This window comes from Blastocystis sp. subtype 4 (assembly GCF_000743755.1).
Source record: "Blastocystis sp. subtype 4 strain WR1 chromosome Unknown seqid_0006, whole genome shotgun sequence".
NCBI classification, from domain to species: domain Eukaryota; class Bigyra; order Opalinata; family Blastocystidae; genus Blastocystis; species Blastocystis sp. subtype 4.
The window spans coordinates 1-24,038 of NW_014569541.1; the positions used below are offsets into that span (position 1 = coordinate 1).

General features: G+C 40.4%; 16 protein-coding genes across 16 annotated transcripts; 8 read left to right on the top strand and 8 right to left on the bottom strand.

Annotated features, from left to right (window-relative positions):
* Nucleotides 1–492, bottom strand: JH06_0325 (gluconic acid reductase; the record flags this gene model as incomplete). The annotated part of the gene is made up of 1 exon (XM_014674525.1): nt 1–492. A coding segment is annotated over one exon (492 nt), but the record flags the coding sequence as incomplete, so codon positions are not given.
* Nucleotides 493–1,723: 1,231 nt separating this feature from the next.
* JH06_0326 (hypothetical protein) lies at nt 1,724–2,379 on the top strand (the record flags this gene model as incomplete). Its single annotated transcript, XM_014674526.1, has 4 exons — nt 1,724–1,964; nt 1,995–2,023; nt 2,066–2,211; nt 2,241–2,379. The coding sequence occupies 4 exons, from the start codon at nt 1,724–1,726 to the stop codon at nt 2,377–2,379; spliced, it is 555 nt and encodes a 184-aa protein (XP_014530012.1).
* Nucleotides 2,380–3,449: 1,070 nt separating this feature from the next.
* Nucleotides 3,450–4,035, top strand: JH06_0327 (RAB family GTPase; the record flags this gene model as incomplete). Its single annotated transcript, XM_014674527.1, has 3 exons — nt 3,450–3,485; nt 3,530–3,577; nt 3,610–4,035. 3 exons carry the CDS (start codon nt 3,450–3,452, stop codon nt 4,033–4,035), a joined length of 510 nt encoding a protein of 169 aa, XP_014530013.1.
* A 749-nt stretch (nt 4,036–4,784) lies between these two features.
* On the top strand, nt 4,785–5,257 carry JH06_0328 (uracil phosphoribosyltransferase; the record flags this gene model as incomplete). Its single annotated transcript, XM_014674528.1, has 4 exons — nt 4,785–4,862; nt 4,893–4,973; nt 5,025–5,183; nt 5,213–5,257. The coding sequence occupies 4 exons, from the start codon at nt 4,785–4,787 to the stop codon at nt 5,255–5,257; spliced, it is 363 nt and encodes a 120-aa protein (XP_014530014.1).
* Nucleotides 5,258–5,382: 125 nt separating this feature from the next.
* On the bottom strand, nt 5,383–6,299 carry JH06_0329 (MAPK protein kinase; the record flags this gene model as incomplete). The annotated part of the gene is made up of 5 exons (XM_014674529.1): nt 5,383–5,418; nt 5,450–5,470; nt 5,513–5,968; nt 5,998–6,190; nt 6,220–6,299. 5 exons carry the CDS (start codon nt 6,297–6,299, stop codon nt 5,383–5,385), a joined length of 786 nt encoding a protein of 261 aa, XP_014530015.1.
* A 595-nt stretch (nt 6,300–6,894) lies between these two features.
* Nucleotides 6,895–7,402, top strand: JH06_0330 (chaperone HSP10-like protein; the record flags this gene model as incomplete). Its single annotated transcript, XM_014674530.1, is given in 4 exon segments — nt 6,895–6,915; nt 6,934–6,993; nt 7,026–7,082; nt 7,112–7,402. 4 exon segments carry the CDS (start codon nt 6,895–6,897, stop codon nt 7,400–7,402), a joined length of 429 nt encoding a protein of 142 aa, XP_014530016.1.
* On the bottom strand, nt 7,353–7,837 carry JH06_0331 (hypothetical protein; the record flags this gene model as incomplete). Its single annotated transcript, XM_014674531.1, has 3 exons — nt 7,353–7,475; nt 7,506–7,672; nt 7,708–7,837. The coding sequence occupies 3 exons, from the start codon at nt 7,835–7,837 to the stop codon at nt 7,353–7,355; spliced, it is 420 nt and encodes a 139-aa protein (XP_014530017.1).
* A 711-nt stretch (nt 7,838–8,548) lies between these two features.
* On the top strand, nt 8,549–9,688 carry JH06_0332 (hypothetical protein; the record flags this gene model as incomplete). The annotated part of the gene is made up of 3 exons (XM_014674532.1): nt 8,549–8,648; nt 8,679–8,854; nt 8,885–9,688. The coding sequence occupies 3 exons, from the start codon at nt 8,549–8,551 to the stop codon at nt 9,686–9,688; spliced, it is 1,080 nt and encodes a 359-aa protein (XP_014530018.1).
* Nucleotides 9,689–10,401: 713 nt separating this feature from the next.
* Nucleotides 10,402–11,179, top strand: JH06_0333 (hypothetical protein; the record flags this gene model as incomplete). Its single annotated transcript, XM_014674533.1, is given in 4 exon segments — nt 10,402–10,432; nt 10,452–10,641; nt 10,672–10,969; nt 11,000–11,179. 4 exon segments carry the CDS (start codon nt 10,402–10,404, stop codon nt 11,177–11,179), a joined length of 699 nt encoding a protein of 232 aa, XP_014530019.1.
* Nucleotides 11,180–12,005: 826 nt separating this feature from the next.
* Nucleotides 12,006–12,833, bottom strand: JH06_0334 (hypothetical protein; the record flags this gene model as incomplete). Its single annotated transcript, XM_014674534.1, is given in 5 exon segments — nt 12,006–12,120; nt 12,135–12,289; nt 12,320–12,578; nt 12,652–12,750; nt 12,781–12,833. 5 exon segments carry the CDS (start codon nt 12,831–12,833, stop codon nt 12,006–12,008), a joined length of 681 nt encoding a protein of 226 aa, XP_014530020.1.
* Nucleotides 12,834–13,259: 426 nt separating this feature from the next.
* JH06_0335 (hypothetical protein) lies at nt 13,260–14,033 on the bottom strand (the record flags this gene model as incomplete). Its single annotated transcript, XM_014674535.1, has 5 exons — nt 13,260–13,409; nt 13,439–13,567; nt 13,598–13,744; nt 13,775–13,861; nt 13,896–14,033. The coding sequence occupies 5 exons, from the start codon at nt 14,031–14,033 to the stop codon at nt 13,260–13,262; spliced, it is 651 nt and encodes a 216-aa protein (XP_014530021.1).
* A 1,703-nt stretch (nt 14,034–15,736) lies between these two features.
* On the bottom strand, nt 15,737–17,641 carry JH06_0336 (hypothetical protein; the record flags this gene model as incomplete). Its single annotated transcript, XM_014674536.1, has 9 exons — nt 15,737–15,848; nt 15,930–16,155; nt 16,186–16,327; nt 16,367–16,875; nt 16,904–17,032; nt 17,056–17,190; nt 17,221–17,346; nt 17,377–17,505; nt 17,536–17,641. 9 exons carry the CDS (start codon nt 17,639–17,641, stop codon nt 15,737–15,739), a joined length of 1,614 nt encoding a protein of 537 aa, XP_014530022.1.
* Nucleotides 17,642–17,874: 233 nt separating this feature from the next.
* JH06_0337 (pyruvate dehydrogenase) lies at nt 17,875–18,925 on the top strand (the record flags this gene model as incomplete). The annotated part of the gene is given in 3 exon segments (XM_014674537.1): nt 17,875–17,947; nt 17,981–18,228; nt 18,239–18,925. The coding sequence occupies 3 exon segments, from the start codon at nt 17,875–17,877 to the stop codon at nt 18,923–18,925; spliced, it is 1,008 nt and encodes a 335-aa protein (XP_014530023.1).
* Nucleotides 18,926–19,652: 727 nt separating this feature from the next.
* On the top strand, nt 19,653–20,481 carry JH06_0338 (sodium hydrogen exchanger 2-like protein; the record flags this gene model as incomplete). Its single annotated transcript, XM_014674538.1, has 2 exons — nt 19,653–20,019; nt 20,072–20,481. The coding sequence occupies 2 exons, from the start codon at nt 19,653–19,655 to the stop codon at nt 20,479–20,481; spliced, it is 777 nt and encodes a 258-aa protein (XP_014530024.1).
* An 11-nt stretch (nt 20,482–20,492) lies between these two features.
* On the bottom strand, nt 20,493–20,745 carry JH06_0339 (NADH dehydrogenase; the record flags this gene model as incomplete). Its single annotated transcript, XM_014674539.1, has 2 exons — nt 20,493–20,547; nt 20,603–20,745. 2 exons carry the CDS (start codon nt 20,743–20,745, stop codon nt 20,493–20,495), a joined length of 198 nt encoding a protein of 65 aa, XP_014530025.1.
* A 2,016-nt stretch (nt 20,746–22,761) lies between these two features.
* JH06_0340 (alpha beta hydrolase) lies at nt 22,762–23,686 on the bottom strand (the record flags this gene model as incomplete). The annotated part of the gene is made up of 6 exons (XM_014674540.1): nt 22,762–22,807; nt 22,860–23,176; nt 23,207–23,418; nt 23,449–23,517; nt 23,548–23,624; nt 23,655–23,686. The coding sequence occupies 6 exons, from the start codon at nt 23,684–23,686 to the stop codon at nt 22,762–22,764; spliced, it is 753 nt and encodes a 250-aa protein (XP_014530026.1).
* Nucleotides 23,687–24,038: the final 352 nt, after the last annotated feature.

Genomic DNA, 24,038 nt, shown 5'->3' on the forward strand with positions numbered 1-24,038 from the left:
ACAGACACCTTCCATAGCACCCCACAACTCCTTCAAATTCTCAATGTTGTAACCAAGACGATATTTCGGATCATCATCTGGAATCTTCATACAAGGAAGACCTTTCTTTCGCTTCTCATCCTCTTCGGGAGGGAGATTGAACAATACACTCTGATGAATCAGAAGGAGATCAATATAATCCGTTTGCAACTCTTTCAACATCCGATCGACAACAACAGGGACATCTTCTTTATGCCAGTCATAGATCCACAACTTGGTACAAATGAACAAATCGCTTCTCTTGACGATTCCTTCCTGAATACACTTCTGAATAGCGCTCCCAACTTCTTTGTGATTATTATACGATGCTGCAGTATCAATTAGACGATATCCGTCCTTAATAGCTGTTTCCACAGCCAAAGCACACGAATTCTCTTTAGAGAGATAAGTTCTACAAATAAAACGAAAGACTAATTCCGTACCCAAGACCCAAAGCGGGCATGACCATTCCATTGTTCAATACTACTGTTTCCATTTCCGATTGTAAAAATAAATATATTATGCATCTACATAGCGTATTTGTAAGAGTCACAACTTTGATGAAACTCCCGGTTGTTTGATGGAAACAGTTTTCTACTTAAACAACAATTCTGTATCGTTTTCCAGGAATCTCACTTCCACTATTACCATCAGTCTCCATTCCTCATCTATCTATACCACGATATCAGTTTCAGTGGTGTCAGACGTCTTTACAGAATCCTTTTTTGTATTCAGGGTTGTTGGCTGAGGGAGTGAGATTCACTTAAAGTTTATACAATGAAGTCTATTACACCAATAATGACTTGAAATACTCATTGAAACGGATCACTATACGAATAGTTGAGTCTAAAGATTTACAGTGCATCACACCAAAGACACTCCACAACATACCAACAAGTCACTGTTGACTACATGTATAGTATCTTATCACTGTTAGCAGTAGGTCCAAATTATGCAATAATATAGATAGCATTTCCAGCTCTCCTCTATAGTCATATCCAATTAGAAGATTTGAAGGGTAAAACAAATAGAGCGGGAAAGAAGTCTTTATGTCTGTCGTATGTGAACGAAACTCCTTCCTAGAATTTTCGCTTCTTTCGTGGTCAGGTGTTACAAACCATAGTGCAAATTATACTTTATCAATTACATGGATATTCAGAGTCCAAGAATGGATTCATTGCAACCAAGTATGTCAAAGCTTGAAAACGATTAATATCCCAGGTTACTACACAATTCGTGACAGCAACTACTCCGTGGGAACTATATGTTTACCGTCATTAGATAATGCATACTATGACCAAGCCACTAAGTCATCAAGGGATTATCTCATATCAAATACACCAGATCCTTTCGACTCTGTTTACGATACAAGTGGTTTCATATACGAACACCAAGGAGAGCAAGATCTTCTTATTCAGGATTTCCACTCATACTTATATCAACATCCAGAGAATGATTCTCAGCCGTCTGTTCTAACATGCTTGCGATCGGATCCATATACTCCCGTATATGTTATCTTTGTCTAATTAAATAGAATTCATTCTATCAACAACCACAGTCAAGTGTTTTCTATTGGAACGAACAATCGAAGGGTCAATCAGACGCTTATTCAGTGCCTCAAATGAATGTTTCAGCAGAAAACAGGTCACCAATACCCAATTCACAGACAGACTCTAGTATTCAATCTAAACCTCAGTATACAGCTATGGATGATTATGAAGTTTATTCTTCGTCCAATTATTCAGAGGAGAATGAGAGCAGCAGTTCATTTGACGGCAACAAGTCTATCTCCACTTCAAAGAATTCGTTGGTTGAGGGAGGTTCCACTTTCGATGATAATAGTCCTGCATCTCGTTCAGCAAAGTGGAGTTTGAAAGAATGTACCGATTTAAAAAAGGCTGTCAAGATTTTTGGGACTCACGATAACTGGAGTGAGATAGCTGCATGTAAGAGAGTGCTTATGGAATAAAGAAAAGATGTGGGAACCCGCTCGATTAGTCAATGTGTAAACAAGTGGAGGAATGATATTAGTATGGATGGTAAAAAGGTTCGATGGACGAGAGCAAGTACAGAAATCCTACAGGAGTATCTAAAGCAAAACAAGTCCGAGAAGGAGATTCGTAAGCTCATGCCCCAATACACGTATATCCAAATCTATCAACATATTCGACGTCTCCAATGTAATCACGAGCCGTAGAATTGTTTTCAGTTCTGAACAGTAGGTGGGAAACATGGGAAGTAGAAAAGCTGAAAGAACTCCATAGTCAAGGAGTGAAGTTTGCCGAAATTGGGAGACGCCTCAATAATCGACATCGAGATGATGTCAAAAACACCTGGGTTCGTCTCTTTCAAAAGAGTTGAGAGTATTACTTAGTGTTGTCTTCTGTATGTTGCAGAAATGAATTATACTTTTAGGCATAACCTAAAGTTTTAGGTTACACCTAAATTATGAGTATTGTTTGTTTCATTTGTTTTAGGAGAAAGAAGAATGATCTTGTCAATCTTCGTTTACTACTCTCTCATTCAAATATTGTATTTTCACTTTATTGCATGTTTATCTGGATCAGAAATTACATTACAGAGTTATTTATCATGGATAGATCGAATAGTATCGATGATGGAGTAGATTGACGAATCCGTGTATCAATCGACCAAAGATACGAAATGAAATTATGGAAAAAATAAAGAAGACAAGAAAAGAAGGTCAACTCCAATGGAACAAGGATGAAACAAAAACAACATTAGAATGTGGTGTATCATATTTCTAAACCATTCCACAAGTAATTCAACACGAACATGTAAATGAAACACATAACCGTCTATTTACTTGTTAAGATAGGAATGGCCCCCTCTTCATTGAGTTACGCAAATCGATTCATGTATTTGACACATATACTCTAATCCATATCATCCTGTCAAGGAGTTCCTAATCAGAGCATGTCTTTATAACCATCCGTTTTCATTCTATATTTCCGTTGCAATGTGAGTACAAAGATAGATAATGGCAAGAATAGAATGAATTCCATCGCTGTTGGTGCATCATATTATCCAATCATATTAGTGGAACAACTCTTTTATCCAATGAAATAATGTATATTCCACGACGGATTGATTTAAGCAAGATGACGATTTGAGATAACACAACACAATAAGAAATCTGTAAGTGGTGAATAGAATCTATTTCTTTGTTTATAGTGAACGTGAATCCGTGTTGCTACCTGTTCATTCCGTTCATCTCTTTTTTGTCCCTGTCTCTAACCAAGTGTAGATATATCTTCTTTCTTTGTGAATCATGAATTCGGAATAGTAGGTTGGGTGGAAAAATGGAAGATGAGAAGGGTGCTCACTTTTGTGTAGCGATTATCTTTTCAAGCTTTTGCTGATTGGAGATTCGGGTGTCGGTAAATCCTGCTTGTTGCTGCGCTTTGCAGATGACCAGTACTCAGATTGCTACATTACCACCATTGGTGTTGATTTTGTATATTGGTTCTTGGTTATGATAATTCTATAGAAGATCCGCACTGTTGATCTGGATGGAAAGACTGTGAAGTTGCAGATTGTTCTTTTTTCCTTTTTGCATTTCATGTGTAGTGGGATACTGCTGGTCAGGAGAGATTTAGAACAATTACTTCCAGTTATTATCGTGGAGCTCATGGCATCATCATTGTATATGATGTGACAGATCAGGATTCGTTCAACAACGTGAAGACGTGGTTGCATGAGATTGATCGTTATGCCAATGAGAATGTCGTGAAGTTGTTGGTTGGCAACAAAGCAGATCTGACTGCAAAGAAGGTGGTTTCGTATGAGACTGCTAAGGAGTTTGCTGATAGTCTTGGAATTGAGTTTGTGGAGACTTCTGCCAAGAATTCGACCAACGTTGAAACGGCGTTCATGACCATGGCTCGTGAGATTATGCAGAAGAATGCTTCTGTACAGCCCGGTAACAAAGGAGCGAAGCCTACCGTGGTACCTTCTGCTGCTAAGAAGGATAGTAAGGGTTGCTGCGGAAAGTAATGGGATTGAATGAATGTATCGCGTTATTGTAGTAATGGGTTATTTGTTGGAAAGGAACAATCGTGAATAGAGTAATGATGGATACAACAGGATGGTGAACATCTGAGTTCAGATAACTGGTGAATGTAGCAATTAGTGTTTAGCTTATTAACAAGAGTAGGAACAGCTAACTGGTAAATATAGAAATATGAACGAACTGCTGACAAAAGAGGGAGTTCAACTCACTGGTAAACGAATCCAACTAATAAATAAGGCAACAAATCACAAAAAAACAAGACATAGTCATTCTTTCTACCAATTGCCAAATGCACCAATTCAACACCAAGGAGATTGTATCTCCCAAGATACGTTCAATTCATCTCCATCTAGTCCTAATATACACCAATCTATATTGTCATTTTGTTTCTACAGATTCTATGCAAGCATACCCTAATCTCACAGTCCTCCAAAACAGAGTAGGGTCGAACCATCCTTCTAACCTCCAGAGTGTCAAGGCACTTATGACAATCCTACGTAATACTTCAACCAATACAGCATCCTTCCGTTTTCATGCAAACCGAGTCCACAGGTATGCACACCCTTTAGTATTCTAAGGGTTTAGAATTCTTGTCGAAGAGGGAGTATGTGTCCTTCCAGAAACCCAAGTTTCCATCTCAACGCCCTGTGGAATCTTTCAAGGGATTGAATACCCTAAGAATATCTGTGCCGTTTCCATCATGCGCTCTGGGGATTCTCTCCTCCAAGCATTTATGGAATTGTATCCAGATGCTCCTATCGGAAAAGTCCTGATACAACGAGACGAGACATCTTCAGACAAATGTGCTCATGTCCTATTTATCATTTTGATTTAATGATAGTTCTACTATAGTAAACTTCCAAAAGGAATTGAGAATCAATTCGTCTTCATTTGTGATCCTATGCTTGCAACTGGTGGAAGTGTATGTGAAATGATTCGAGTATATGGTTTGAATAGCAGAACTACATTGTAGTTATTGAAAGAACATGGCATTCCCGAGAATCATATCATTTTTCTCAATGTAATTTCGGCTCCTCAAGGGATTGAACGAGTGTTTTCACAGTACCCAGATGTTCGAATTGTTACATGTGCAGTTGATGAGGGATTGAACGATGAAAAGTTTATTGTACCCGTAGAATTGTTATAGAAGTTTAAGAATAGGGTCTGGGCGATTATGGGGATCGTTACTTCAATACTCCCAACTAATGGTACTAATACTAAGAATAGGATTTGGTCTTATATGTGTGTTTGATTGACAGATAATCTTTGTGGATATATAGTTCTAATCCAACCTATTCCCAGACAGGCTAACAATTAATCTAACAAACAAGTCAATTCACATTCATAGAAATTCGATAAAACAACTCCTACTCATTACCATTCTCTATATAATCATACTCGCAACTCTTCTCTAGTAATCTTATCATCACTCACTCCCAATTCAAAAGGACTCTCACATACCGTCTCTAGTTCTACTTCCCGGATATCAGCGAAATATGGATGATCCAAAGCCTCTTCTACAGTAATTCGTTTCATGGGATTAATGGTCAGAAGACGATGCAACAAGTCAAGACACAACGGGTTGGCATTCGGAAACACTTCACGAAAATCCCGTGGAATTTGGTTTAGAGCCTTGATGTACTTTTGTCCCTTCACATTTGTAATAAAATCCAAATCATGCTCATCTGGAACACCCAACAAATCACAATACAGTTTGATCTGGTTCAGATAGTTGGTTCCTCGAAACAATACAGTTCGATTCAACAACTCTCCTAAGATGCAGCCAACACTCCATAAATCGACTGCTTTTGAGTAGTGCTGTGAAGAGAGCATTACCTCAGGAGCACGGTACCACCGTGTCTGTACATACTCCGTTAATCCGTTACTTTCATCTCGCGCCAGGTTGAAGTCACAGATCTAGTGTCAATCCCTCACTTCAGTCCCACTTTCAGATCACAGTTCGAATTGAGCAGAATATTGGAAGGCTTCAAGTCCCGATGAATGATGTTGGCCGAGTGAAGATACTTCAACCCACAAAGCATCTGATAGAGAAAGAACTGAATGTGGTCATCCGTTAATACTTGTTTGCTGTAAATTACGCGACTCAAATCCGTCTCCATCAATTCCATAGTCATATATCTGCATTACACTACATCAAAACCACTTACAAATCTACATAGTCATGCGTTGGAGGATCCACCTCCACATCCACTAGTCGCAATACATTCGGGTGATGACAGTACTTCATGATCTTAATCTCGCGATATACCCGAAACCCATTTCCCACATCTTGTAGGACATTCGGTATCTTCTTTATTGCATATTTTACGTGGTCTTCATTATTTGTTACCGAGATCACCACTCCGTAACTACCTTCCCCTAATTCTCACTCCTTTCATTTCCAAATACCTATGCATTTAATATACGAATATTTGCGGTCCAAATTGAAGTTCACACCTGTATTAGTCTTGATCACTTCTCGATTCCGTCCATATGTCCTCAGACTGTACGGATTAAATGGTTCCCTAGAATACTCTGTCATTTCTCAGGAAATCGTGATTTCTGTAGCCTTGACAAAAACAACCGGTTTTTCGACCTTCGTTTCAAATTCGATTAACTCTTTCCTAATTTCTCTCTATCACATTTAATCTTCTTGTACTCTCGATTAGCTAAGTATCAATGTGACACAGATCCTTTTCAACACTTCCTTATTACCCCTACACCTTCTCTCCTTTGTCTTCTTCTCTCAAACTCCGACTTTAATCTCGAGAATTAGAAAACCGAGTGTTCTATAGAATGGGCGTTTCATTTGGAGAATTCCAAACCTCCTCATTTTAGATTCAATGGTAAGTGAAGTCGATGGAGTAGGCTTATGGTTCTAGCAGAAAATCATTCCCCTTGCTGACAGAGTCCTTGTAAAGCGATTGGTTGCTAAAGCACAAGTAAACCTATTCTCTCCTTGTCATTGTTCTAGACTGCTACTGGTATTCTTCTTCCAGAGACTTCGGTTGCCAAGGCCAATCAAGGAAAGGTAGTAGTGATTGTTTTATATAATCATAGGTCTTGGCGTGTGGACCGGGTCGTCTGGACAATAACGGAAAACTGATTCCAATGAACTGCAAGGTTGGTGACCGTGTACTTCTCCCTGAGTACGGAGGTACTCCTTTCAAGATGGGTGACGAAGAATATACGTTGTTCTGTGATTGCGACATTCTGGGTAAATTCGAATATTCTTGTTTGTTTGGAACAATCCAGGGTTCACAACATGGAATATGGGAGAAAGGCTGTCCTTCGCACCTTATTATTTCTTGCTCTCTCTCAACTTCGTTCCCAAGATTCTTTCCATCTTAGAAATTAGAGCAGGGTTGGGTACAACTTTTCCAGACTCATATTCTTGAATCACAGATACTTTTACGTTTAGTTTCTGCAATCACACTAACCACACATTTCCTACTACAGCTAAGTCCTTTTGAGACATTTGTTTTGCAGTACGAGCCTTTTGGAGACGAAGACGAAACGAAAGGTCGACTTTGGGAAGTGTGAACACTTCATCTTCCTCTTCCACCTTTCTTGCATATAATGCTGGACCATTTGTAACATTTTTATTCTTTCCAGCATCATCTAACCAAGTTATCCAAGCCTAAGAATGGACATACACTTCGAAGAAGTAACAACAGTTGTCCCTAATCTTCTCGCAATATTCACTTGTTTCTCCTTCGACTCTGTAGGCTTCGATCCTCTTTTATCCCATCCAGCGGGTTCCCAATCTTGAAAGACTTGTGACATGCTCTACCAACGAATTAATAAAGTACCGATTAGTAGTATCGAACTTTCTGAGACTATGAGATTAGTGGACGAAATCGACCTTCTTTTGGGAATTGTTCTCACATTCACACTTCTGTATTATCGAATGGTCGCATACTTGAAATGATCCTAGTGGTCATGCTGTGGATTACTGGTTGTTTTGTGGTGATACTGCATTGTTCGTGGATATTGAGGGGAACAGAGTATCCAGATGATAAGTATATGGGTCGTTTCATTGTATTGAGTGGGGATGGAATGAGTGAAGGTGAAATGGAGAATGGAACAAAAGTGACCGATGTTATGGTGGAGAGCAAAGGGAATATATTTGATGAAGCGAATGTAGAGAGCAGAATTGCTTTAGTTGATGAAGGTGGAATTGATAACAGAGTGACGGCTACTGATGAAACCAATATCACTAGCAGGGTGGTTATGGAGAATAGTATTATTGGCTACAACCATGATAATAGCAGTGGGATTCTCAACAATCCAACGGATATTATTCCATCACTGCATATAATCAATGCCATCCATCCAGTCTTAACTTCCATTCTTCAGCCTGAGATTACACACTCTCCACCTAAATTCAATGTCACTCCCTTACTCGATATGATTCACCAGTTCCAACAACAATGGAATTCGTCAGTCGTATTTGAAACCAATCGTCACCACTTTATTCTTGGTGGGATTCCTTACATGCGTGCACCCTGGTTATATGCCTCTGATGTCTGCTACAATCCAGCAACCACTGTCTATTCGTTTTATACTAAATCACCCCCTCAATTCCCCAAGTCAAGTTGATTCAATAGCACTCGTTCACCTATAGGTTTCCAGTTTGGATGGAACTTCAAATACGTCCCAAGATCTCCTCCTACAGATGTATCTTGGGTTGAAGAACCTGTTGCTGTCAGTCAGGCATTCACTCCACGTCACATCTATCACTTTGCTGAAAGTGTTAATCAGCTTATTCTCGTTCTTTATTATCCGTCACAGTATCCTCCTGTTTGTGTATCTATGTTTTCTTATTGATAGATTCATACTCTTCTTCTTCCTCAATTCAAAGTTACATCTGAATTAACATGGTCTAAAGAGTATCTGCATCTCATCACATCGCTTCTTCCGAATCTCACTATTGCCCTGGCTCCTCATACAGTCACATGTTATCGTCACCTTCTCTTCTTCGATCGACTCAACTATCTACAAAATGGAGGTTTGCTTGGAGGATTCCGCTCTGCAGATACTGTTCGAGCTCTTGTGTATCATCGATTCCATATTTCTTCTCCTCCTTCTTTTTCTGCTCTTGTTCTTCATCGATCTGGATCACGAGCCTGGAAGAGCCAAAATCAAATCATTCAACTCGTTCGAAGAATTGCGATCCGATTCAATGCCACAGTGAATCACTCGGACCTTTTCGGATATGACTTGCAGAAGCAAGTGGCTCTTTTCTCACAATCGGATGTTGTTATTGCAGCTCATGGAGCTGCTCTCACAAATGTTATGTTTATGCGACCACATACTGCTGTAGTGGAGTGCTTTCCTCCCTACTTTTATGAACTAACATTCGAAACTATTTGCGGTCTGGAACAGGTTCTGTATATTTCTGTCCCTGATTTCCCTCGTCAGGCACAGTATGCAGTTGCTGTCAAGTATTACCGTCAGGGATCCTTCTATCAGAAACGAAGAAAGTTCATTGACGCTCCTGTATTCCCTCCATCAAGTCAGTTATATGATGCTGTCATGAGAGCTTTTGAGTATGTGACTCGATGGAGAAGTGTTTTTAGAGTTACTGACCAGTGGTCGGAAAGCAGTTCATGGCGATTAGTTGTTTGTTATTGAAACAGATCTCTTCGGAAAGAAGGCCACTTTTCTGTCAGCCCCTTTACGCCATATGGCGAAATTGTCCAAACTCCATGATTCTTATGGATCAAAAGGAGTCAGCTGAAGAAAATAAAGAAGCGTCCACATGCATTGATAGTATTCCGGTATTTCGTCTTTTTTCGTTCTCATCCAATAGCCGTCGGCTCTCTGCATGATATGCTTTCGACCATTATGTGATATTCGATGTAAAGGTTAGAACTTAATCTGACCATAATCTCAAGGATCTTGCATGCGCGTCTTCCATAGTACATGTATTAAAGAGAAAGGAAAGAGATCAAAATGGTGGAAATGTTCTCTCTGCTCAAAGAAGGAGATTGAAGTTGAACTTATGACAAGGTTTTATTCGTAGAAATTTTATAAGATTCTCAAATTTGTGCGAGAGGAATGTACAGAACGTCATGAATTCCCAGGATCTGCTTTCAACCAACTCATTCTCATTGATACTGTTGTTCCTCACAAGAAACGGGAAGTATTTACTCCCAAAGTCCGGATGATTCGTTTGTTTCACAGTAGACTGTCAAGTGCAGCGAATGTGATAAAAAGTGTCGAAGTCAGCTTGTTCGATGCATCCATTGTGGAGCACTTTATCATCGAGGCTGTCTTCCTATCAACAGTATCACCATATCAAACCGATTCGTCATGTTCGTGTTCTCTTGTTCTCTTACATATAGATGTCCCAGTCATTATCAGAGTCCTATTACGGTGGTTTCCTTATCCTTAGACAGTTCTAGTGATTACATGCACAAAGCGCTTCAAGACCAGTTCGATGTATTGTTCGTTTGTCATTCTGATCCTCAGAAACTAAAAGGAATTACTGTGTCGTCAGGCCGTAGCTCACACTTCTTTCGTGGTCGTGGTCGTGGTCGTCGTGGAGCCAGTGTTAGTCGAGGAGGGCGAGGAGGCAAACGACTGTTCCATTGATGCCGGTGACTCACGTTTAGACAACACATTATTGCTTCTGATCCTACTCTGGCTTCTACCAAAGGAGAACTAATTCAGTGTCAGCGTTGTGGTCGAATGCGTCGATATCCGGCTTATATCGATCGCTCGCAATTGCCTGAAGAATGGTACTGTGAATACAATGTGTGGGATAAGCGACAGTGTACCTGTGATGAAAATGAAGTAGGAATGATGAAAGAGCCTCAAACAAAGGAATATAAGAACGATGAAGAGAAAGAAGGATTACTGAAAGTGAAGTTAGCGACTCCAGCTATTTGGGGAGGAGAAAGCATGAAAACTGTTGTTATAAGGATAATAAGTAACGAATAGAATAACAAATTCATTCCATCCACATTGAATAGTGTTGCTCTTATTAATTATATCTACTTCTCAAAGATTGCTCAGAGAGCTGTTCATCGAATCAACTATCTTGGAACTGTTTCTGCTTCCTACGCTTTCAATCACAATCTTGATATTCCTGGTAGCAGTGATATCACTCGTTTACTGTAGATCCCATCTTCCAGTCCCTCAGTGAAAATACACCTCTCAATAAAATGGCATTATCTGTCTATACGTATTATCGAGGAGCACCTCATATATCGATTCGGATGGTAATGAATAATGAAGTGCTCTATAAATCCACCTTTGATAATCAAAAGAGTCTAGTGGTCCAATGTGTGAGATATATGATGGAGAAGAATCTCATTGTCTTGATTGGGGAGGGTCCCTTGACTGACGACAGCGAATGGTTGTTCAATGACCGACCTGATGAGAAGAATGTATCTATCAAGGAACTACGGTTACGGAGAATGTTTGAAACCAAATAGTTGTAGAACAAATAGTATATTGCATTCAATGTTTATTTACTACACTCAGCTGCTTATGGATTACATTCCATAACTGTTCATCCCATCTCAATCATGACCGAACAGTCTATTGATTATTCCTCCTATTCTCACTAACGTTTATGTATTGAACCAAATCTCGAAGAGACGCCCGCTGTGTCTTTAAACGAGCAATCTCTGTCCGAATAATCGTCTCCTCCTCCTTGCACTCTTCCAGTGTTGCTCTTTGATTATCTTTTAGGGAATTCTTGATATGAGATGATTCTACTGATTACAACACTTTCCTCTCATGTCTACGTTCTTCCTTCAGATCTTCCAGTTTTGTCTCTTGTCGGCGGTGATTTATTGCCCTACACTGTTCAAGATGATTTCTCTCTTTACTTCTTGAATAGCTTACGCTTATCTCCTTCAACGAAATGAAAGAGATAATTATAACGAATCTTAATTTTCTCTTTCATTTTGCAACAAACATGAATCTGATTAAACGACATTCATACAGGATTGAATTTCCTATTGCTTTTCATCTTTGCAATCTTTGCCTTATCTCTTTCAAACTGTTCTCGCAACTCTTTCAGTTGGTTTCTCTTATTCTCTCGTCCTTGGAATCTACACTCACAAACCCATCCAAATCACACTTATAAAAGTCTGTCTTCATTTCCTTTTCTCGTCGCTTCTTCTCCTGTAACTGCATCGCTGTCAACAGCTCTTCATCTTCAACCCGAGTACGACGACGAATAATCGTCCATCCGTCTTCGTCTGTCTCATTATGCATTCCCTACAACTAACTTCCGCCATCCTCTAGTACATCCAACTCTTCATTGAACTTCACTAATGCAGCCTCTGCATTCTTCCTCAACTCCTGTGGAGATGTTTTGTAAAGACTACGGCAGGAATTCAAATGACTCTCAAGTAGAGGACTACGAATAGATGGATTATGAGAACCCCTTGGAGAAGGAATAGATCCAGGGTTTGTACGAAGTACTTTAAGAAGTGAGTGTAACGACTTGCGATCCACAAATTTGAGATAAGCCACGCGTGTTCCTCCCTTTGCCAATCGACCAAACCTAGCAATATATCCATTCAATATCGCTTACTCAATAGATTCAATCTCTCCAAACCCACCAAACATTTCCTAACCGTAAATCCATATCATCTGCCCATACTTTCATTCCATCCTCCGTTAGATTATTTACATTAATCAGAAACAACCGATCTGTCTTAGTTCCAGAGGAAGTTCTACAACTCACAGATTCACCTCGTTCCTACACATCCTCTTTGCAGTAAATCTCTTGGTGTCCAAAGGTATTACGCAATTTCATCGGGATAATATAAAACCCATCAATCGACAATAATACTCCAGAATCTGTTGACGTATTTGGTATCGGTCCTCCCATTCTGTTTGCACTCCCAAAGAGTCTCAGAATGAGTATCAATGGTAAAAACGGTAATCAAGGAAAACCGTGGTTATTATGACAATGTAGAATCAAGAGTGACAAGAAACAAAGGAACAGTAGAGTACAAAATAGAATCAATGAGAAGTGTGATGGTGGTGATGTAAATGGTGAGTGGAAGAGTGATGCGAGTCCCTTGAAGTGGAGCGATTTAGTTCTCTTGACCTAGAACGATGTGATTCTCCTGATACAGAATGTCGATGCCTTCGAGAATCAGTTTGTTGCTGTTCTCGTTTCGCTTCTGCCAATAACGCTTTCAATCGCTGCACTCTATTCCTCATCTCTCTTATAATATCACCACTTCTTGCTTTCCTTGGGTTTCTCCTCATCAATCTTCCGAAAAAAGGTCATTGGATCCTCACGAACACGTCGCTGCAGCTCTTGGCCAAGATCACCTGTGGTTGTATATTTGCACTCAGGGTCTCCCGCTCGATGCCCATAACACTACCGTTCAATCTTCCAATGATGCATACTTTACAACGATAACATTGAACCACACGAATCTCTTTCCCAAATGCTGCACCATGACCAGTTAACGGCATAGATCTAAGAAAGTCACGAACACGCTTATTTTCAGGAATATCTGGAATCTTCCTCTCTGGCTACAAATTGGAACATCTAACCTTTGTTACATGGTCTTCCTCATCCAGTTTCTTCAAATCTACGTTTTCTTGTGGTAAAGAATCGGCTCTGGAAATACTACATTTCACTTCTTCATCTTCATAATACCCGCGAGATAACTCTCGTAACAACTGTTGCTGTTGTTCTTTCTCCAGCTCCTAAAATCCTCATTTCTTCATTTATAATACCATCTCGATCTTCTTCTTCAACCTCAATTCAGTCAACTTGCTTAATTCAGACCGATCTCGCTTCTCCTTCACATTTAGTTGTGCTGACTATACCATGAATTAATAAGGATATTTCTATTACATCCGTCGGTTGAACGCTCATTCCACAGGAATTGATAGAACAAACATTAGTCAATTCTTCCTTCTGTTCACTTTCTCGCTCCATAAGGAATTGTACTGCATTGTTCTTCGTACCGATGAACAGCGAAACCTCTTTCATTCCTGCAATTGTCTTTCGACTCTACCCATTAACAAGGGTCGATTCATATTAGAATATCCTTAGTCACGAGTCCCGACAACGATGTCTAATCAAAAACCTTTCTAATGAAGAATCCTGAACTGAAAACATCAATCTGTAGATAGACGTCCAAGAATCCGAAACATCCATCTACAAGAAGATAAACACAAAAACCATGTATATCACTTCAATTAAGCATCTACAACTCTGATAACGTGTTTGATTCAAGAAAGAAAAGGATACAAAATACAAGTATAACATACAATAGACATTAATAATAACCGTTCATACGTTGTATTACATCCTTTTTCAACACCTATGTCAACAAGTCCCAATATAACAAACTTCATTCATATACAACCGTCTCAGCATCTCCAATTCAGCCTACTCATTACTACGATCGCAATATCCCAGTACTCGATAGAGTCTCTTCTCATGATTCTGAACGATACAGTACACGGTGTATATGATACCTATCAACACCAACAACATAAGTGGATTAAAAGATCGTTTCATTGGAAGAAAACAATGATACCCATAACAGTCTACATATTGCATTTTCGACGAAGTAAAACGTTCTCTTTCTGGAGAGCAGCCAACATCTTTGTGTAGTCTTCAATTACTTCGTCTCTCTCTTTCAAGGCTTGTTGTAAATCCAGAATGTCTGTTGTCATCGACTGAAGTTTCTCTATGAGCTGTGCATCAATACCAAACAAAACTAAAACCATTTCATATACATCTTGTCTCAACTGAACCATCGTCGGTTCTTTCTCAACACTCTCTTCTGCAACAGAAATTTCCTTTGTTGCAGAAGACTGCATCGTTGGTTGTACAACAGATTCAGGTTTCTGGTATATGTCTTCCTTCTCATGGACCGCAGTAGGCTCTACAGGCGCTTCTTTGGAAGAAGAGGCATCCACTTCTTTCGGAGTTGCACTCACATTTTTCGTGTTACCTTCCTGTGTAACCTATATACAACAATACAAAACAATTCAGTACTAATTCTCACAACCTCTTCATTACCTCCTACCCTGTTTTTGACCTTTGGCAGATCGCGAATTCTTTTTCTTCTGTATGCGAGGAGCACAAAATGCGGCACTCTTCAAATCATTGCTTTCAGTCTTCTTCTTTGTATTCCTAGAAATTGAGCAATCTTCAAAGAATAACTTCGCCTTCTTTTCTGTCTTCTTCTTTTGCTCCATCTTTTCCTCATCTTTCTTCTCCCACAACTCATCCAACACATTAAACCGATTGTACAAATTCTCTTGACGTACTGACATACTGTGATTAAAGTTGGAACAAACAATGACTAACAATGTCAAAACTAACAAATAACACACAGAAGAATCCAGAAACTATCAACGAATTCCTACGTCACATTGACAACCTGGTATAGAGTGCCTGAACGAGTTGTCCTACGGCACTTGACGGCTCATATAAGGATTGTAAGTGGTGGAAACACCCCAATACATTTGGTATCTGTGATAACTGAGACCGTTCCTCTTCTATATATCAATCCTCTTTCTATGTACCACGAGACCGTGTCAACATATCCAACAGAGTCAGTGATGTGTGGAGAACAGCAACAGACTGTTCATTACTTTGAATTACCGAAACTGTCAACTCCACAACATGATGGGAACGAAGGAAGCTCCGACACTTCTCATCTCCATGTTACATTGGTCTCAATGCATACCTTTCAACACACTGTACAAGAGGGATACACCTTGAAGAGACACTTGAGAATCTGTTTTGAAGGAATCGATCGAATCGAGAATAAACGGAAGAGTCAGTCGACTGTACAACAAAGAACAAATATGACCATCTAGCATTCATATCACTTCCTACTCCCTACCTGATAAAGAGAGATTAAACAACACGCCAAGACAATTCCGTTGAATTCCCGCATGTGTGGGATATGTTTGCAGACTGTGGACAATACCATCTACTCCCTCAGTGACACGACTTCGGGAAGATTCATCCAACGATACTTTCCACAGAATTCCCGTGAGTAACTGAACAGTGGAATCAATAACAACCGTGTTCAGTAACTGGATAACAACCGTACAGTAATTCATCTCAATCAAGACTTTACAGAATAATTCTATCACTTAGTCAATCATACATACCTTACTGTTCGAAGCTAATACGGCTACAACCAAACTATAGGATCCAATCAGAGACTCATTCTTAGACTGATTCCGCAGTACTCCATACAAAGATTGAAACAGCCCCGATTTCTGTAATTCCTTTAAACAGCGATCTTCATTGGCTACCTATGATCAAGACAGTAGAAACCAACAATGTCGAATCACTTTAGTGAGAAGCGAACATAGATAGCGAATAAGATCAGCATCGGTATGTTGCTGAAGAACATCAGCAGCTACTTCAAATACACCTTCATCGAGTAACACACGAGCAGCTTCGGCTCCGCCAGAAGCAGCAATCCATTCCATTGATCGTATTCCATGAGCACAAATCTCATCTTGGGTTGGATGTGACAAAATACTCATCAAAACACATCCAATCACATTTCGAGAATATACCTCCGGAAGAGACTCGTTCTCAGAAGAACAAATGGAGCGAATGCATAGAAGTGCTTCTTCTACCAGTTTCGGATTCACCTGAACCAGATTCAGCACCTTCACTACCAAAGCAACACCGTCATTCTGAAGGACTTCGGAACGACTCTGTTCATCACGATTCAACTCAAAGACAATCCGAATGCAACATGAAGATAAGCCTTGATTAGTAGGGAATCGGGACACAATAGGAAGAGCTAAATGACAAAAATGGTGATGACAGAGGAATTGACGTCCAGACACTAGATGAAAGGAATCTAACGAGAGTACTTGATTTGGACAGACCATCAAAGACCATGATCAACCCGAATTGAATAAACTCATTCTCTGCATACAATTGAATGAGTTGTGTAATGGATTGAAGGAGCAAAGAAGTAAGGAGCTGCTCGTGAAGAGTGACTATTGTTAATACCACTTCCGACTTGGACCATGTTCGGCAAGAACACTGAAATTAGAAATCATCTGCTGAATCACATTCACGTTCGACTGCCATCGCTTTTCAATCTTCAGAAGCGTCTGTAGAATTCCATCCAACTGTTCATCAGGAATCACACACCCTGCATGTCAACACGTTATCGTTCCAATACCTGAAGATCCATAGGTAGATAGAACAGCGAGTTCAAGTGACAACACAGATTCACTAGCTAATCGAGAAATTTGACCACAAAGATATTTAATGAGTCCTTGAGAGACAAAACAACGTTGGCAGGAAGCTAGACATCATCATTCTTTCTCAAGCCCACGGAATCGAGAATAGGCAATCAAACAGTGACAACCCAGTGTTACAACAGCCTTCACTGTACTATTGTCACGAATCGACTGCGAGACTGTTTCCACGATCGGAAGAGAAGCAAGCATATTGTCATCCAATTCTAAGGATCACCTAAACTCACAATCCAAACCTTCCTTGCATGAATCCAACAAGAATCGTAATCCACGTACTTGAACATTCTTATCTCTCCCAGACTGTGATAGTACTTTCAGTGTTGATGCAATCTGAACATCCATTCCTTGCTTTGTAATAATCCGCCAACATCTCTCCAGAACCGCAATTACGCGTCTTCACTTGTCCTCTCATTCTCCTCTAGCAAGAAACTCTAATCGAATGCTCAGCAAAGTTGCACAGGCTTCAGCAGCCACTTTTGTACTTCCTAGCGCTTTATCCACTCATCTCTAGATCCGCTCCCTTTCCACCGCCGCTCCTGGTCTCGTAGGATGCTACGCTTATATACGATAGATAGATGACAGTGAGAGATGCTCTCAATCTGGCAATGGACGAAGAGATGGCAAGAGACCCTAAGGTATTTCTCATGGGTAAGGAAATGGAGTATCCTAACTAACAAATAGGAGAAGAAGTCGGCAAGTACCGTGGTGCTTACAAAGTATCCCAGGACCTCTATAAGAAATACGGACCCGAGAGAGTGATCGATACACCTATTACAGAGATGGGATTCGCTGGACTGGGTATTGGTGCTGCTCAGAAAGGACTTCGCCCCATTATCGAGTTTATGACATGGAACTTTTCAATGCAGGCCATTGACCAAATTGTAAATTCGGCTGCCAAGACCTACTACATGTCGGGAGGTAAGATCCATGTTCCTATAGTATTCCGTGGACCCAATGGTGTGGCAGCGTCTGTCGGTACATCCTATTGTTCTGCTCTCACCTCTAGCCGCTCAGCACTCTCAGTGTTTCGCCGCATGGTACTCGAGTGTCCCTGGACTGAAGGTACTTGCTCCCTACAATAGTGAGGATGCTAAGTGTATGTTGAAGGCAGCTATTCGGGATGATAACCCAGTCGTGTTTTTGGAACATGAGTTGATGTATGGAGAAGCCTTCCCTGTGAGTGAGGAAGTGTTGAATCCAGACTACATTTATGAGATTGGAAAGGCAAAGATTGAACGCGAAGGATCCGATGTCACTCTGGTCTCCTTCTCTCGTGGAGTGGGACGCTGTCTGGAGGCAGCCAAAGAACTGGAAAAGGAAGGAGTAAGTGCTGAGGTGATCAACTTGCGCACGCTTCGTCCGATGGACCGTCAAGCAATTGTGGAGAGCGTTAAGAAGACGAATCACATTGTCACGGTGGAAGAGGGATGGCCGCAATCAGGTGTGGGTGCAGAGATTGCTGCCTTGTGTATGGAAACTGATGCATTCAACTATCTGGATGCTCCTTTGGAGAGAATCACGGGAGTGGATGTACCTATGCCATATGCGTTCAATTTGGAAGCACTTGCTGTTCCGCAGGCTTCAAATGTGGTCAATGCTGTTCACAGAGTTCTGGGAACAAAGTAGGGTCTTTTCTTTCTTATCTTCAATGTTTGTTTATACTTTCTGGACTCTTCTCAAAGGGAAACAAGATGGGTATTCTTTCTTTACACAATGTCGTCAGCTCTCCCAAATAAGAAGGAATCGATCCAATATATTGTGCAAAATATCACAGAGCACTATCAAGAAGATACACAGAGTTCGTTCAATGTCTGGTTCACTCTTATCTCTATCATTTGTTGTCTTATTTTGGGGTAGAACTTTGGTGAAATAATCTCATTACTGGTAGAATGATCATTCAAAAACGGTGGAAGTCGTTCCCTTGTGTTATTTTATTTCTCTGCATGGGATATGCATACCAGGCTGTGTTATGTACACTCTTTCCTAATGGGAAATGGAAACCAACCATGCTTTTTTATAGTGACTACTATCATTTGTTGGAGTTTTTCCTATTGCCACTGCAAATGTTTCGCTATGGGTTGCATCCAGTCTTCTCCTCAATTCTAGATTTCAAATTAATCTTTCCTCTCTCATCCGTGGTGTGCAATCTGTTGTTTTCATCTCTCTAGGAGAGAACATACTCTTCATGTTCCTCTTCTCATATCTCCTAACGATCCTTCCTCCGTTTCTCGGACTACCGAGCTTTTCTCATTGGTCCATTCTTGCCTTCTGTACTCCCATGATGGCGTCTGATTCTTCCTTCTCCTTAACCCTCTTTAAGTCACGATCATGTAGTGAGCAGTTGACAACTCTCATGGAGGGTGATGCCATCATCAGTGAAGCTATCGCTGTTCTAATCTTCAAGGCGGTGGTGGAAATGCAGTTTAGTGATCCTTGGAGTACCATCCTCTACTGTCTCCAATTCACCTTCTTCACTATTCTCCTCGGGCTCTTTGCTGGCTTTACTTCGTCGCTTTTGTTGCGATCGCTTCATAGGAATGAGTCTCACCTGAACCTAAGCGAAGTCACACTCAGTATTCTGGTACCTATCATGGCCTATATGCTTTCGGATGGACTTCATCTCTCATCATCCATTGTTGTTCGTATTTGTGGCATTTATATGGCTCGCTATTCCCAATTCATCCTCAATACCAAAACATATCCAGTGTTCAGTTTCCATAGTTATTCCTTCATGTAGTCGTCTATTTCTAAAAATGCTTATCAACTTGTTAGGCCAATGTGCGGACTATGGTACCTTCTTTTTGATCGGTATCCTCTCTTTTCTCTATCATCCTCTTCAACTAGATATCCGATGGACTTTTCTCGTGTTGTTCATTCTCCACATTTCTAGATACACTGCAATGGCAACAATGCTCGATATTGTCCAATGGAAAAGAAAGAAACCCCTTCTCAAGAATACTAGTGAAGAGAATATTCTGAATCTGACCTTTCGAGGCAGTGTATCTCTGCTTCTGGCAATGCGGCTAGAAGGGGAGTTGATCGACACAATGGGTGTTCGAATTATTTTCTGTACCCTATTACTCTCAGTTTGGGCCTCGGTGGCTAATGTGCTAGTAGGAATGACGTTTCCGGTTTGTTCATCAACAATCACTTCCATGATGTGTAATATTCAATTGCTTTAGTCCATATCTATTTACTTCTCCTTTTCTGCCTGCTGTTGTTCATAGAGCTTCTGTCTTCTCTTATAACTATGTTACATGAATCAGTCTATCCACTTACTCTTCATATTGGCATTTCTCATACGCATGTCTCAATTCCACACACTTGTTAGGTAGGTAGAAGTTTTCATTACGGCATTTATTCAGCTTGATTAGGATATGCGCACAGTAATCCCTCCAAGCAATTGGAATTCGAGCATCCTTCATCTCCTGCTCAGTGGCAATCATCTTTGCTATATCATTATTCCACAACCCCACAAAATTATCTACGTTGTTCCATACTGTATGCTTCCCCTTACACTTCACAAATGAGTATAGAGAAACAAATTGGGTCGTGGCCCAAATAATTGGGCCCTATTATATGAAGGTTGGATTTGGAATTGAGGTTTTTCGAGTTGATAATCTCCTATAGATGGTGGAGACATGATTTTACATTGTGATTGTCAACAAATAGGATCTTTGAATACAACAAACTTACAGGAATGGCGAAATCTAAAGAAGATTAGGTATTGGAAGGAAATGGTGGATTGGATCATTCCCATGCATCAAGAAGGTGATACATTCCGAGTGCCCAGTCCCGTCTTTACGCATCTAGTTTAGCGTCTATCACATGGAGTGCGTGAATGACGATGATGAGATGCGGTAACGTGTTGTGAGATGAATCACTGCATACCTAAAAATACAGAATATACACCAATAATATGATTCCTGTGTCTTGCACGTTGGAATCCGAAGTCTCGAAATATAGAGGATCCATTTATGGTACTATCTGCTCAAGAACACATCATTCTGTGACAACAAACACTCCAGAGAAAGATAAATGACACAATACAACTACTTTTCATATACCACTAGCTGAGATTGGGCAATACGCGAATCATTCCACATCTTTGCAAACAAACGTACATCCTACAGATTATGGACTTCCCAAACTCCTACTGGTTTCTTAGACAAATACTCTAAAAAGGGAGTCATTTCAGCTAACTCTCGATCATTGACATTATCGATAAACGGAGTACACTCGATACCATTCTTTGGCTGAAATTTGTAACTAACTGCAGCATTGTCAATCATCACCACTGACTTCAGATCGCGACCCAACAACCCCAAATCCTTCACAAATACACCATCGGAGCAAACACAGTGATCTCGAAACAAACGATACGCAATATATCCATTAGGGTCCATCTGGTCCAGTAAGGGATCAGCATACTACATATCAACCTTGTTTGTTACTCTCACCTTCTTTAACGAAGCCGTGTAGATGATCACTTCGTAAAACTGACTCATATGTTGAATAAACTCACAAGCTCCAGGTCGTCGATACACATACACATTATAAACGTTCCCTTCAATTTCCACAGGGATAATGTACTGACAGTTCTGGGTAGGCTGGAATGTTGAGTGTACCAAAGTCTCATCTAAATCCAATACTAAGGTTTTCTTTCCTTTATCACATGGTCGTTGCTCTCCCAGATAGGGGGCCAAACCCATCGGTTCAGGTTCAGGCTCAACAATAGGCTCGCTTCCTGGAACCAGAGGAGTGGCTGTGTCATCAACAGAAACACTCTTGCTTCGTAGTCGACAAGAGGACAGTAATCGTTTCCAAAACTACAACTCACAAGATAACGTAAAACCTACACCTCCTCGTTTAGAATCCTCACGAAGAATACTCTTCGTCTCCTCAGGATTTTCAGTAGGCGTCTGCTTCAATGATCCATCTTCTGAAGCAGAATATACTGTATTCAACAGGTCTTTGTGGAAGACGGCTGTCTGCAGACTTTTTGGGATATGCGATGTCTCAGTACGTGCGAAAATAATTGGATTCCGCTTCTTGGCCACGAAAGCTAATTCTCAACGAATCCATAAAATATCACTTGGATCATTTTCATCCTGAGACACTGATGAATTTACAGCCTTCGAAGTCTTGTTCATTCTTTTCGGAATGGTGTTTCTTTATAGAAAGAACAATTTATGACTTATAAGTAACATCAGTGAATTCAGAGTATGCCTCAATAGCTCAGTTGGTAGAGCATCCGCTTCGTAAGCGGCAGGTCGTGTGTTCGAATCCCACTTGGGGCTCTCTTTTCTATTCGACAGAAATCTGTTTTGGACAACAAACAGTCAAAACCTTCAATTCCTCCAACACCAAATCATTGAATCCCAGAACATTTAACGGTGAACCCCATAGGGCATGCACGGCTCCTTTTACGCAATGATACTTTACATTCAGCCCACTATTTTTCATCTTTTCATACGCCGCTCGAGCCGGAATTCGCAAGGGATCATACTCATTGGTGATCATTACAGTCTCCGGGAATGAAGCAAACTCATCACATAACACTGGCGAACTCAAAGGATCGTTCACATTCTCTTCGGTCTCAAAATACCAGTCCACCATATACTCCCCAATCCAGCTACTCAAACCCCATGTGTTCTCAAGTATCAGATTCCTTTCTTCCCATGTGTATTCTTCCGCAGGAATCGCACGTGAATCCATAGCTGGGTAAATCAACACCAATTTCCTAAAGATGTTGCTGTGAAACTCACGAAGAGCCATTTGAACAAGAGCACAACTCAACTGGCCTCCAGCACTATCACCGAACAGAACAATCCGATTTTCATCGATATGAAACTCCTCCTTGTGTTGCAGAATATACTAGAGTTCAGTAGTTACAACAATACCAACCATCAAACAATCGTAACAATCATTAGAAGCTGTTGGGTGTTTATACTCAGGAGAGAGTCGGTAATCAATGTAGGTCACAACACTATTTGTCTTCAGTGCATAATCACACAACACACGTTCGGATTTACTCCGATTGGCAAATACCCAACCCCCTCCATGACAAAAGAATAGAAGAGGTCGTGAAGGCTCCGAAGCAATACTCTCAGGAGTATCTAATCCTGATCCGTTCCGAATTCAACTACATGTGTACATATCAATTTTGGCACCGTCCCGAACTGGAATGGTAACACGGTCTGCAAGAATACCCTTTCCTATGCATAATTGGATACAAACAACCCTACGTTTAACTAATTTGTTCTTATCCACTGTGATCAGCCTACGAAGACGCATAAAACGAGCCTTATCTTTTTCTTGTCCCCTAGTTGTGATAGATCATGTACAGAACTACTTTCCAAACATAAAGTCCATATAAACATACATAGCAAAAGAAAATGCATTTACATAAATCGACATATTGTGATTGTACGTACAAATGTACACCACTGAACCCAAAAACAGTATCAAACAAACGGAAAGCAAAATTCGACACAGTCCCATTCGAGTCCACAAAAAGATAAGAAAACAATGACACATCCGTACACAGAATCCCACAGAAACGCTTTTGGCAATTCCAATCTTCATAAGATAAGATATTGTATGATAGGACGCAGTAGTCATTAATTCCAGAGCTTACTCAAATTGTTCCATTCACTTGATTACCATCCGTCCACTTGCAATATATACTCCAATAGAAGAATGATTGAACTATCACTGATCCGATAATCCTGGGAAT